The 14,157-nt window shown below is 41.4% G+C and overlaps 1 protein-coding gene across 1 annotated transcript in view; it reads right to left on the minus strand.

Moving 5' to 3' along the window:
* Positions 1-11,636, minus strand: part of lgr4 (leucine-rich repeat containing G protein-coupled receptor 4) — an 81,840-nt gene extending 70,204 nt beyond the window's left edge. Inside the window, exon 1 of the mRNA XM_053616534.1 lies at positions 10,800-11,636. Within this exon, the coding sequence (XP_053472509.1) occupies positions 10,800-10,987 (188 nt within the window). The 5' untranslated portion in view covers positions 10,988-11,636. The remainder of the gene's footprint in view (positions 1-10,799) is intronic.
* Positions 11,637-14,157: the final 2,521 nt, after the last annotated feature.

Below are 14,157 nucleotides of genomic sequence, written 5' to 3' on the forward strand. Positions count from 1 at the left end.
GCGAGAAAGAGAGAGAAAGAGAGAGAGAGAGAGAGAAAGAGAGAGAGAGAGAGACAGAATATGGCCAATTTTGCTCCCTTGGCCCTGGGCCACAGATGACTATAGCGCAGTTGGGATTTGAAATCACGCTCTCCCAACAATAGGACATTTGTTTTTGTTGCGCAACGCAGGAGCCCGAGTGTTAAGTTTTTGTTGTTTTTTTTACTTTCATGCTTTTACATGGATGTGATTCCAGCATTCACTCATCTTTAGTAACTGCCTGTTCAGGGTTGCAGTGGTTTTAGATTAGGCTTCCATTTTCGTTTAGGACGACGCTTTGTGTCACGGATATGCGAGCTGAGACGTGCAGTTTGCGTGAATTTTAATACGAGCCTGCAGAGAAATCCAAAAAGCAATACAAAATCGCGGTCAAGGAACAGGCAAAAGTCAGGCGAGGTACAAACAGGGCATAGAAGGCAAAACAAAACACGTGAATATATATACAACAGGCAAAAGTGTCAAAAAGCAGAATGATCAGTACAGGCTTAAGCACGGCTTGGTAAAATCAGTTGTACGAGATAAAGCTTAGTGTTTACTTCACAATTTGTGAATGAACCAAAGTCTCTTTAAATAGTGTGTGTGGTGATAGTGAAATGTGAAACAGTTGTGTGTGTGTGTGTTAGAAGTCAGGTGACTGAGAACGTGTTAGCGATGGTGGTCTTTGGGATGTGTAGTTCGAGGCGGCCATGCCTGTAGGCCGTGGTGTGTTCTGGGAAATGGAGTTCGTTGATGGTGCAGACCTGACACTTTGGGAAATAGAACAAACTAATTTAGTTAGAAAATGCTGCAGACATGAACAAACAAACAAACAATAATAACTACAAAATAAAGGGTTACAAAAAAAAAAAACCTTCCCATTTTGGCCACGCCCACTTCTGGATTAACTCGGAATACAAACGCCTATACGGTACTGTGCAAAAGTCTTGCAAAGACACGTGCAAAGAAATGCTGTAGAGCAAACGTGCCTGCAAAAATAATGAAATTAAACGTGTCTACGTTTTAACAAATACGATACTGAGCAGTGAACAGTAATAAATGAATCAAAGTCAATATCTGGTGTGCTTATTTCTTGAAGTTTAACCAAAAATGATGAAAACAGGTGTTCACAAAACTTTCGACTGGAAGCGTATGTGTGTACGTGTTTCACGCGGGTTAAAAAGTATAAACGCTCATCATGCTAACTTCATCACATCACCTCTCTCTAATATTCCCAAGGAAGGGAATTCCAGTATGTGCACATTTCCTATACACTTACTGTATACCTGTGCAGATGTTGGGATAATCCAAAAGAGGGCCAGGTATAATACAACGCTTTACATATGCCATAAAAATCCTTTTATTCCACAGTGCTGTTAAATTCTTGATTCTGATTGGCCAGAAGATTAAGTATGATTAAGTTTCTATAACAGCAGTTCTGTCAGCAGTTCTGGCTGCGAGGCAAATCACAGGTTTATATTAATTGCTTGTTATTGTTATCGTTACTATAGTAACAGCTTTTCACAGGGATGTGTATGGCCACATAATGGGAACTTGGCGATAAGCAGATTTTCTTTACAACGTTGTTAATTAACAAAGAGATGTGCATTTAACTGTTAATGAGGTGAGTTTTTCTGTTACGAGAACATTTATTTACCCTTTATTTACATTTATTTACCCTTTATGGAAGAAGACTCCAGTGTCAGTGCTTTGTGAGAACATTTTCACAAGCCTGTTAAAGATATAGTGAGCAGTTGTATCCGAGGTTAGCTGAAGCTAGCTGTTTCGAATCTCAAAACAAACAAAACAAACACATCCCTCCCCTCCAAAGCCATGCCAGCAAATCACCAAGGCTAAAACACCTGAACTCTGAACTCTAGTCCTGAACTGACAGGAGACGTGACTGACATGCACGTACAGACACCTCTTGTCCTGACTGGTTCAATGTTGGTGGTCCACTTTATTTGTTTTTTCCTCCTATTTACAGAGCCTGGGGCACCCCAGCGACCAAAGTTTTTCCTCTAAATAGGTATGTTTACAACAACTGCTGGAAAGTAATTAGGAATTAGGAAAAATGTCCTGACTTAAAAATCTCTGACCCTACCTTTAAAGCGTTCAAGCAGTTCCAGGAACCAAAAAAATAAATGCAGCTGTTTATATTTTACTGAGAGCAGGACAGTCGAAGCAGATCATGTAATTCAGGGGAAAATGTGCTTGAACTGTGCTTGAATAGTGATATATTCCACACCCATTTCCCTTTATGTTGTACAGTAACAGTACAGATCAAACTAGAGCCTGGAAAGTCACACATCCAACCCCCACCACTGGTCCCCAATGCTTGGACCCAATCCTAAATATCTGCGAGATCAATAAAGCAGACCATAAACCATAAAACCTGTTAAAACCCAAGCCCAAAGTACGAGGAAACAGGCTAGAAAACCTCAAACCGTCACTCCTGTGACCTTCAAACTCGCTCGTATCACGGCTCCTGTAAGCGCTATTAAAAGTGCATTAGTCCAGCCGTGTGGTTTTCCGTTTCAGCTCTGATTCGTGCACAAACGCACGTTTTGTCCCCACGTCTTGTGTGAAAAGCCCTGCATGAATGCACGTGTGCAAAACTCAAGGTGTGTGTTCTGTCTGGACGGACACAACCGTCACGTCCATTACCCGGGCCTTTAAGACACAGCACAACATGGCGCCTCTGTTTGCTTAACGGGATACGAAGGCACATTCCTTACTCTGGATGAGGAATTGCTCAAGTGAGTCTGAAACAAGGGGCTGCTAATGGCGCGTGGACAGACTGCTGAGGGAGGGGACGTCGCCGCTTCACGCACACATACACAGCACGGAGAGTCAGGGAGTCTGCGCTAAGTTGGATGAGACGGAAAAGATAAGATGGCATCAAAGTGGTGAGGGTCAAACAGCTTGAAATTGAAGTCAAGCAATATAACAATATAATTCGAGTAATCCTGGTACTAATCTTCTTGGAAACGTAGGCACTGTATCTGTATCAGGAAATCTCCATATATCATGGTCTGAATGCACAATGCATGCTTTGTACACGTTATCTGCAAAGGGCAGGTCACACATGCGCTATAATAGGTTATGGGCGATTTTCATCGGAGTTCAAGGTCAAGGTTTCGATTGAGTGCTGAGGCGACGGCTGTGCATATTTGCTCCTTTAGCTGGAGTTCTCCGTCAGTGAGCCGCCGTTGCCGCCCCGCCTTGCGCGGTGGATCATTAACCTGAGCCGTTGCGCAACAACCTGTTGCAACTGTGCAAACTTTATTAACCACACAAGCCTTGGAGCTGCTATCTGCACAGGAGGGGATAATCATCAACCAGATTCACTCACACACACACACCTAAGCACTTCCCTCTTTTTATTTTCCTTTCTCTCATTCGCGCTTTCCATCAATCTGATTCTGTGCTTTTCTATATTCTTAATTCAATTTTCCCCTCCAGTTCTCGCTCCTTCTCTGCCAGGACAGACGCGGCGGCGGCGGCGGCAGAAGGAGATTCGGAGCAGAGACACAGAGAGGTGCCCTACTATTTTCAATGACATAAATAAATACTCGAAATGCAATAAGGCGTGCGGCGCAGTGAGCCGGCAGTGCGCCAAGGCATTTCTCAGATCATGACAAACCCTGCCATTCGAGCCATGACTGGTACTGACTGACAGTTAAGCAATACAGCAAGCAGTAATCTTTTTTTATTGGCTTTATTTCATCTCTAATCTGTCCCATTAAGCCTGGTCTATATTTCATAATAATTAGATCAGGAACGTTGTCAATAACTGGGCACCACAGAAGCGTAAATATAAACTGTCAGTCAAAATCAATGCCTTGTTTATAATGTAATTATTATAATTGTGCTAACAGGTGACAACGCACAGGTCATATGTTCAGTAAAAAAAATTTTAAAAAAAAAATTATAAATGTATAATAAATATATATAAATGTACGCCAGTTTATCACAAGGCACCCTACACAACACTTTCACACACTCGTTCATCTCTAGGAGCAATTTAGAATAGCCAATCCACCTACGTGTGTGTATTTGGGAGGTTGGAGGGAACCGGAGAATCCAGAGGAAGCCCACACAGACACGGTGAGAACATAACTAAAGATCAGATTTGAACCAAGAGCTTCAGTATACCTTCAGTGTCTCTTTCGCTTTATATATACACATATATACATGTTTAGATAGATAGATAGATAGAGAGCGAGAGAGAGAGAGAGAGAGAGTCTTACAATAACACTCTTAAAAAAATGTTCTAGTATGGTTAAGGGTTTTTGGGTTTGGTTGGTCAGTCTAATAAATAACAGAAACGACATTAAAAAAATAAAGGGTTATTGCCGCAAGCAGTGTAAATTTTCTTTCAAGGGCTTGAGTTGTGTCTCACCGATCATGTTCCTCACCCGTCACCAATTTTCATTCTATTACTCACTTAACACAAAAGACAATTACACCAAGTGCCAAAAGCCAAAACTGATCATTTCTCCTTTCTAATAAGCAAACCTTGTCCAAGTCTGCTCGAAAAGAATTTCATTAAAGTGGTCAAGGTAGTGTGCCAAGCCCAGGTGAATGTCGAAGTGGATCCGACCTGCCTGTACAGGTCATGCGAGTGCGCGGCCGTTCCGTATCGCGCTGCTATATCTAAGATGGCCACTGCCAGGGTGAGTGTTAACACTCTGGCTTTATTTCTGGCCTTATCACTTCCGCAAACTGGACTTAGCCTGGCGTTGGGTTACACTCTGCTGCTTGGCGAAGATATTTCTAGAGCTCTGGCAAGCTGCTTTCAAAACGGCCAGGCTGGGAAAGATGCAGTGCAGAGCTACTTCGAGGAAGTGGAGTGGGGAGGTAATAAAGAGAAGTGTGCTTTAACGAGGAGGGGCTTCGGTGATATACTACCGCTGGCCTGACAGGACAGAAGTGTGTGAAAATGTAAGTCAAGAGTCATCTAGTAACTCAGAAAGAAAGAAAAAAAAAAAACGCTGGTGGAGATGTTCCAATAAAAATGAATGCTGCTATTGACGCACAACTTTTCACTTTAACAGCTACAATAACTGATACACCAGTGTGTGTGTGTGCGTGTTTTTTATTTATTGTGTAACCAAAGCATGGCTTCTGTGTGGATTTGTTTTTGTTTTCTTGCATGAGAATTGAATAAAGTAATAAAACCACAGCGCTGCTGAATTATTAAATCCGCCTGGTCAGAAGGCATCGATTTATTTTCTACACCAGCAGCTCTGACAACAGTGTCTGGTAATTCAAATCGTAGAATCTAAGCCTAACAATTTCACAGATTTCAGTTTAAATATCAGATTTATCAAAAACCTATAACGGTTCAAATGGGGATCCTTTTGGTAAGATGTTTATTTATCATTCGTGGACAGAGTCTCCAGCGTCAGTAACACTTCGTGCCACAGGAAAGTCTTCAGAACAGAGACCTTTGCTTGGATTTTTGTTCAGTACTACGACGAGCTCCATTTTTATCTCATCAACTTCACAACGGAGAGAAAAAGAGATGTTGGTGAAGGAACGACGGTTTATCCCTGCTATCATTTAAGTGACACGGGGGGGGTAATTTGTTTTGCAGACGTAACACAACATTAAAAGTAACTCTAATCAGCTTTATGACACGGTGGTCTTTCATAAGTTAAATATTGCAATCAATGACAAATTGCTGTTCCTTATAAGAGGAATAACGGACATGGACGCTTCAGGACATGCTGTTATTGGAAAATAATCCACTTTGTTGATTATTTCTCTGATAGAGCACGTCCAGGAGTGTTTTGTTCTTTATATAATGTCATATTGAAGAACTGTTATGACTACTGGCTTTCACACGACTTTATCCACTTCTGTGGTTTTTGAGAAGATGAGTTTTGAAGATATCCTTATTCTACAGCCGAAAGAACTCAAATCAGGTAGACTGAAATCAGGTAGAGTTTACTTTTATATGCACAGAGTCACTTATGTCAAATGAATGTTACAGCAGGAATCCAGTCACATCACTATTTCACTTCCTTTAAAATAAAAATAAATAAATAAACAGTTAACTGCTGTTACTTTTTAACAAGCTGTATAGATTCACTTCAATGTGCTTATCAATCTCTCATGCATTCCCTCCCTACATGCGCTTGTAAAGAGGTTATAAACTAAACTGTAGTTACTCATTTCAAAATTGAATGATGGTGTTTGATTAAGCAAAGGTTTTCATCTTGTCCATGAGCCAAGCCAGAAACCCGTCATTTACACTAAATGTATATGAGGACCAGCAGTACAGAACTAGACATTTTATAACATTTACACGAGTCTTGTATAACCTCAACACCCTACAGTGCAACAATCCGCTCCTGCACGAGTGTGTGGAATGCTCTGGGGGGAAAAAATGGGCTGAGAATCGGTCTGAGGCACATAAAAAGCCCTGTCTCGGGTTGCCGAACTTCAGCAGCCAGTCTGAGAGGTGTTTAATAAAGCGGGAATAGTACTGCACACTCCACTCCACAACCCCCCCCCCCCACACACACACACACACACACACACACACACCTCCCTTGCTCTACTTAGGGAAATGGCTGTTTGCACTGGTTATTGGCCAGAGTAGTCACTCGTTCCAATTTCTGTCCAAAGAAAACAATGGTCCTGTCACAGAAACATGGCATGGTGCTACAGGCTGCGCTACATGCAGAAGGTGTTTAGTTTGAACTCATAGATTTTGGACTGGCTGTAATTTCATTTTAATCGTCACATTAAGAAAAGTTTTCGGAAAACTGTGGAAGTTAATGCACAACTATAGAGTTAAGTCAACACTGTAACAAAGAATGAATTAAACACTATATCCTTAGCTCAGCACTGTAACAGAGTTAATTCACTATTATAGAGTTAATTCAGGGCTGTAACAGAGTTAATTCACCGCTATAGAGTTAATTCAACAATGTAACAAAGAATGAATTAAACACTATATCCTTAGCTCAGCACTGTAACAGAGTTAATTCACTATTATAGAGGTAATTCAGGGCTGTAACAGAGTTAATTCACCGCTATAGAGTTAATTCAACACTACAGAGTTAATTCAACACTGAAACAAAGTTACGTCGCCACTATAGAGTTCATTCAACACTGTTACAGAGTTAATTCACCGCTACAGAGTTCATTCGACACTGTTACAGAGTTAATTCACCACTGTAGAGTTCATTCGACACTGTTACAGAGTTAATTCACCACTATAGAGTTCATTCGACACTGTTACAGAGTTAATTCACCACTATAGAGTTCATTCGACGCTGTTACAGAGTTAATTCACCACTATAGAGTTCATTCGACACTGTTACAGAGTTAATTCACCACTACAGAGTTCATTCGACACTGTTACAGAGTTAATTCACCACTACAGAGTTCATTCGACACTGTTACAGAGTTAATTCGACACTGTTACAGAGTTAATTCACCACTGTAGAGTTCATTCGACACTGTTACAGAGTTAATTCACCACTGTAGAGTTCATTCAACACTGTTACAGAGTTAATTCACCACTACAGAGTTCATTCGACACTGTTACAGAGTTAATTCGACACTGTTACAGAGTTAATTCACCACTGTAGAGTTCATTCGACACTGTTACAGAGTTAATTCACCACTGTAGAGTTCATTCAACACTGTTACAGAGTTAATTCACCACTACAGAGTTCATTCGACACTGTTACAGAGTTAATTCAACACTGTTACAGAGTTAATTCACCACTGTAGAGTTCATTCGACACTGTTACAGAGTTAATTCACCACTATAGAGTTCATTCGACGCTGTTACAGAGTTAATTCACCACTATAGAGTTCATTCGACACTGTTACAGAGTTAATTCACCACTACAGAGTTCATTCGACACTGTTACAGAGTTAATTCACCACTACAGAGTTCATTCGACACTGTTACAGAGTTAATTCGACACTGTTACAGAGTTAATTCACCACTGTAGAGTTCATTCGACACTGTTACAGAGTTAATTCACCACTGTAGAGTTCATTCAACACTGTTACAGAGTTAATTCACCACTACAGAGTTCATTCGACACTGTTACAGAGTTAATTCGACACTGTTACAGAGTTAATTCACCACTGTAGAGTTCATTCGACACTGTTACAGAGTTAATTCACCACTGTAGAGTTCATTCAACACTGTTACAGAGTTAATTCACCACTACAGAGTTCATTCGACACTGTTACAGAGTTAATTCGACACTGTTACAGAGTTAATTCACCACTGTAGAGTTCATTCGACACTGTTACAGAGTTAATTCACCACTACAGAGTTCATTCGACACTGTTACAGAGTTAATTCACCACTACAGAGTTCATTCGACACTGTTACAGAGTTAATTCACCACTACAGAGTTCATTCGACACTGTTACAGAGTTAATTCGACACTGTTACAAAGTTAATTCACCACTGTAGAGTTCATTCGACACTGTTACAGAGTTAATTCACCACTGTAGAGTTCATTCAACACTGTTACAGAGTTAATTCACCACTACAGAGTTCATTCGACACTGTTACAGAGTTCATTCGACACTATAGAGTTCATTCGACACTGTTACAGAGTTAATTCGACACTGTAGAGATCATTCGACACTGTTAGAGTTAATTCACCACTATAGAGTTCATTCGACGCTGTTACAGAGTTAATTCGACACTGTTACAGAGTTAATTCACCACTGTAGAGTTCATTCGACACTGTTACAGAGTTAATTCACCACTGTAGAGTTCATTCAACACTGTTACAGAGTTAATTCACCACTACAGAGTTCATTCGACACTGTTACAGAGTTAATTCGACACTGTTACAGAGTTAATTCACCACTGTAGAGTTCATTCGACACTGTTACAGAGTTAATTCACCACTGTAGAGTTCATTCAACACTGTTACAGAGTTAATTCACCACTACAGAGTTCATTCGACACTGTTACAGAGTTAATTCAACACTGTTACAGAGTTAATTCACCACTGTAGAGTTCATTCGACACTGTTACAGAGTTAATTCACCACTATAGAGTTCATTCGACGCTGTTACAGAGTTAATTCACCACTATAGAGTTCATTCGACACTGTTACAGAGTTAATTCACCACTACAGAGTTCATTCGACACTGTTACAGAGTTAATTCACCACTACAGAGTTCATTCGACACTGTTACAGAGTTAATTCGACACTGTTACAGAGTTAATTCACCACTGTAGAGTTCATTCGACACTGTTACAGAGTTAATTCACCACTGTAGAGTTCATTCAACACTGTTACAGAGTTAATTCACCACTACAGAGTTCATTCGACACTGTTACAGAGTTAATTCGACACTGTTACAGAGTTAATTCACCACTGTAGAGTTCATTCGACACTGTTACAGAGTTAATTCACCACTGTAGAGTTCATTCAACACTGTTACAGAGTTAATTCACCACTACAGAGTTCATTCGACACTGTTACAGAGTTAATTCGACACTGTTACAGAGTTAATTCACCACTGTAGAGTTCATTCGACACTGTTACAGAGTTAATTCACCACTACAGAGTTCATTCGACACTGTTACAGAGTTAATTCACCACTACAGAGTTCATTCGACACTGTTACAGAGTTAATTCGACACTGTTACAAAGTTAATTCACCACTGTAGAGTTCATTCGACACTGTTACAGAGTTAATTCACCACTGTAGAGTTCATTCAACACTGTTACAGAGTTAATTCACCACTACAGAGTTCATTCGACACTGTTACAGAGTTCATTCGACACTATAGAGTTCATTCGACACTGTTACAGAGTTAATTCGACACTGTAGAGATCATTCGACACTGTTAGAGTTAATTCACCACTATAGAGTTCATTCGACGCTGTTACAGAGTTAATTCACCACTACAGAGTTCATTCGACACTGTTACAGAGTTAATTCGACACAGTTACAGAGTTAATTCACCACTGTAGAGTTCATTCGACACTGTTACAGAGTTAATTCACCGCTATAGAGTTCATTCGACGCAGTTAAAGAGTTAATTCACCACTGTAGAGTTCATTCGACACTGTTACAGAGTTAATTCACCACTATAGAGTTCATTCGACACTGTTACAGAGTTAATTCACCACTATAGAGTTCATTCGACGCAGTTAAAGAGTTAATTCACCACTGTAGAGTTCATTCGACACTGTTACAGAGTTAATTCACCACTATAGAGTTAATCCAACCCTGTAACAGAATTAACTCACAAGCGTATGAAGGTTTAATTCACCCCTATAGAATTTACTCAAGGCTGTAACAAAGTGAATTCAGCACTAAGAGTTCCTTCACTGGTGTACGGAGGTTTAACACTACAGAGTTCATTCAAGACTATAAACAAGAGTTAATTCACCACCAGGTGTTAATTAAAAACCGCCCCAGAGTTAATTCATTATTATAAAGGTTAATTATTAAAGACTAACCGAGTTATTCACAACTATAGTTCCTTCTAGACTGTAATAGAGTTAGTTCATTCAGCACTAAGAGTTACTTCATGTGTGTATCAAGGTTTAATTCACTGCAAGAGTTAATCATCACTACAGAGTTAACTCGAGACTAATTCAGCACTCCAGACTTCATTTACAGTGATCCTGAAACACTGTACTCATCCGTGGGATTTCTCTCACCTCCTTACAACCCTGTGTGTGTGGAAAACTTTCCCTTAACCATGACCTCGACTACAGGAGCACGAGCTGGTGGCTGTGAGTGGAGCGGAGAGAGAGATGACTCACAGGTAGTAGGTGAAGGCGCTGAGGCCGCTCGGCACGGAGCTCAGTCCTCTCCCGGAGCAGTCAGCACCGCCGTCCCCGTCGCAGCGGCACGCGGGTGCGCACACGGCCGCAGTGGACGCTGCCTGAGCCGCGGCGCCGCGCACGCACAAGCCGAGAACGAGGATCCGGACGGCAAAAGAGGGCATCATCGTGGCTGTTTTTTAATTATTATTTATGTTGTTGCACACCAGCTCCGGAGACCAACCCACTCCCACAGCAGCTTTATCCCGCGTTCCTTCTTTCTTGAGTGTTTCGGTGTTGTTATTATTTTTTTAAGAGTTCAGTCTGCGGGCGAGTTAACGGACAGGAAAGTAGCCGCCTCTTTGTTTATCGGTGCATGTCGCGGTTAAACCGAGCGCTCCCGTCTCTCACCCAAAACAGGGCCGGTGAGCGGGCGTTCATGCCGCGCCGCGCCGCCTCGAGTCCCGTACGACCACACAAACACCTTTCCCCGTGGGGTTTTCTCTCTTTTTTTTTTACCGCTTTTGTTTCTCCAACCAAAACAAGACCGCACACCGCGTTGTGCTTCCCGAAGGTTCGCTGAAGAACAAGGTGACAAAACGGCGAGCAGAGAAAGCGCCTCGGTGGTGACGTTTTTCGGCGTGTTTCCTCCGTTTCGCACAGAAAAACACATTCGCGCGATATCCGCCCCTGGGTTCGTGCAGCGCTCGCGATCCTGCCTCGCTTTCTGCTCGGGACAGCCAGCTACGCACGAGCTGCTGAATATGCTAATGAGCTGCTGCATATTCATGACTTCTCGACATGGCTATTAGCTGGGGAGGACGGAAGTTTAACCGCGACTAGCCTTCTCTGCTGTGACAAAGGGAACATCTATTGTCTTTCTTTCTTTCTTTTTTAAATCCACACAGGACATTGTGTTTATTGAAGACCTACAGCAGTCAGCAAGATTGGATGAACTCTTGCAATGTTTTATAAACACCTTCAGCACTGAATTTAGCCCTGAAATATTACATTCACTCTCATACTGGTGAAAGAGTACATACAGCACTGGTTTCAACTGGTTTCAAGATCCAGACACACTAGGAATGTTGCAAGCAAAATTAAATTCATTCATTTGTTCATCTTTGGTAGGCACTTTATCCTGGGCAGGGTGCTGGTGGATCCTGGGAAAACTGGGGGTAAGGCAGGAATAAGTCCCAGGATGGGATGACTCACACACACACACACACACACACACACACACACACACACACTTGTACACACCAGTTTGGCTTAATAAAATTTTATCATTGCCAATAAAAAGTGTTTTTTCTGGGGGTTTTCTGCGAGTTCACTAGATAATTTTGGGTTCTTACCCTCCAATAAAGGGTTCGAAAAGCTTTAAGTTTTCCCCCAGAGACACGACTGAGGAACCCTAAAGGCTCCTAAATATTAAATAGTGTACTCGGTTAACAAATTACGACTCACTGCGGTAATTCGTTTTTGCACTGTACAACCCACAACTGGGGGGCATGGTGGTTTAGTGGTTAGCACGTTCGCCTCGCATCTACAGGGTCGATTCTAACCTCCACCCCATGTGCATGGAGCGTACATGCGTTCCCTGTGCTTTGGAGGTCTCCTCTGGGTACTCTGTTTTCCTCCTCTAGTCCAAAGACATGAGTTGTAGGCTGATTGGTGTTTCCAAGTTGTCTGTAGTGTGTGAATGAGTGTGTGTGTGTGTGTGTGTGTGTGTGTGTGTGTGATTGTGCCATGTGATGGGTTGGCACTCAGGGATGGATGACCTACAACTGCACAAATACAAACTAAAAAAATGAACGTAATATCTCCTGACAGAAGATATTCCTATATCTCCTTTCAGAGTCTGTCAGTGCAAGCTTTGTCTAAAGTAAATGCACCCTTCAAGTTGCAAGCGCTTCATGCAGTCAGATTGAAAGTTTTTACAGGAAAATATGGGCTGATAAATGAGATATTTGGTGAAACTCCAAACCCAGATTTCTCTCCAGACTGTTCTATTACAATAGTGCAAAACATTGCAAAATTACATCATTTTATTCATCTTGTAAAAGTCCAGCTTGTGAGTTTGTGAGGGTTTTTTTTGGTAACACTTAATTTGAATGTGACCTACATTGGGCATTTATAACACAACACATAAACACACACATGATTGCATAAATCTTTTATAAAGCAATGATTGGGGATTAATGAAATGCTTTCATTTGTTTTGTTTTGTTGTTGTTGTTGTTTTTTTCATTTTATTATCTTACATGTAATTAGTTTTCAACTAAAAGCACATTAATGAAGTATGAAAATTCCATGAGTTATCCATTCCATTTTTTTTTTTTCATTTATCTGACATATCATCTTTATCTTAAATAGGCTATGTGATGAACAGGATACACATACTGCTCCATGACAGTGTTATAAATGCAAATTTGGTTAGCACTTTAATTTGAGGGTATGATTAATCATTTGTAAGGCTGACATATAGGTTGCTTAAATTGTGTTTGTAACATATGAACCACTATCTTAGCTTAAACAGAATTCAATCCTCTATTTCTATATGAAGTACATAATGAACACTACCGATTCACCGGTTGTCCCTCTGACGTCTGAAGGTGTGCTGTGGAATCAGGCATGAAGACGTTAGAGGCAGATACTTTAAGTCCTGTAAATTGTGAGGTGGATTCCTCCGTGGATCGGACTTGTTTGTCCAGTACATCCCACAGACGCTCGGATTGAGATCTGGGGAATTTGGAGGCCGAGTCAACACCTTGAACTCTTTATGATGTTCCTCAAACCGTTCCTGAAGGATTTTTGCAGTGTGTCAGGACGCATTATCCTGCTGAAAGAGGCCACTGACATTAGGGGATACCGTTGTTATGAAGAGGTGCACTTGCTCTGCAACAATGTTTAGGTAGGTGGTACTACGCAACCCCATATGCAGCAAGCTGTGATACACTGTGTGTTCTGACACCTTTCTATCACAGCCAGCATTAACATTTTCCACCAGTTTGTGCCACAGTACAGTAGCTCTTCTGTGGGATCGGACCAGACGGGCTAGCCTTCACTCGCCACGTGCATCATTGAGCCTTGGGCGCCCAGGACCCTGTAGACAGTTCACAGACTGTCCTTCTTTGGACCATTTTTGGTAGGTACTAACCACTGCATACCAGGAACACCCCACAAGACCTGTCATTTTGGAGAGGCTCTGTCCCAGTCATCTAGCCATCACAATTTGGCCCTTGTCAAAGTCACTCAGATCCTTACACTTGCCCATTTTTCCTGCTTCCAACACATCAACTTCAAGAACTGACTGTCTGACTGTTTACTTGCTGCTTTATATATACCACCCCTCGAC

Source organism: Ictalurus furcatus, chromosome 27 (assembly GCF_023375685.1).
Source record: "Ictalurus furcatus strain D&B chromosome 27, Billie_1.0, whole genome shotgun sequence".
NCBI lineage: Eukaryota > Metazoa > Chordata > Actinopteri > Siluriformes > Ictaluridae > Ictalurus > Ictalurus furcatus.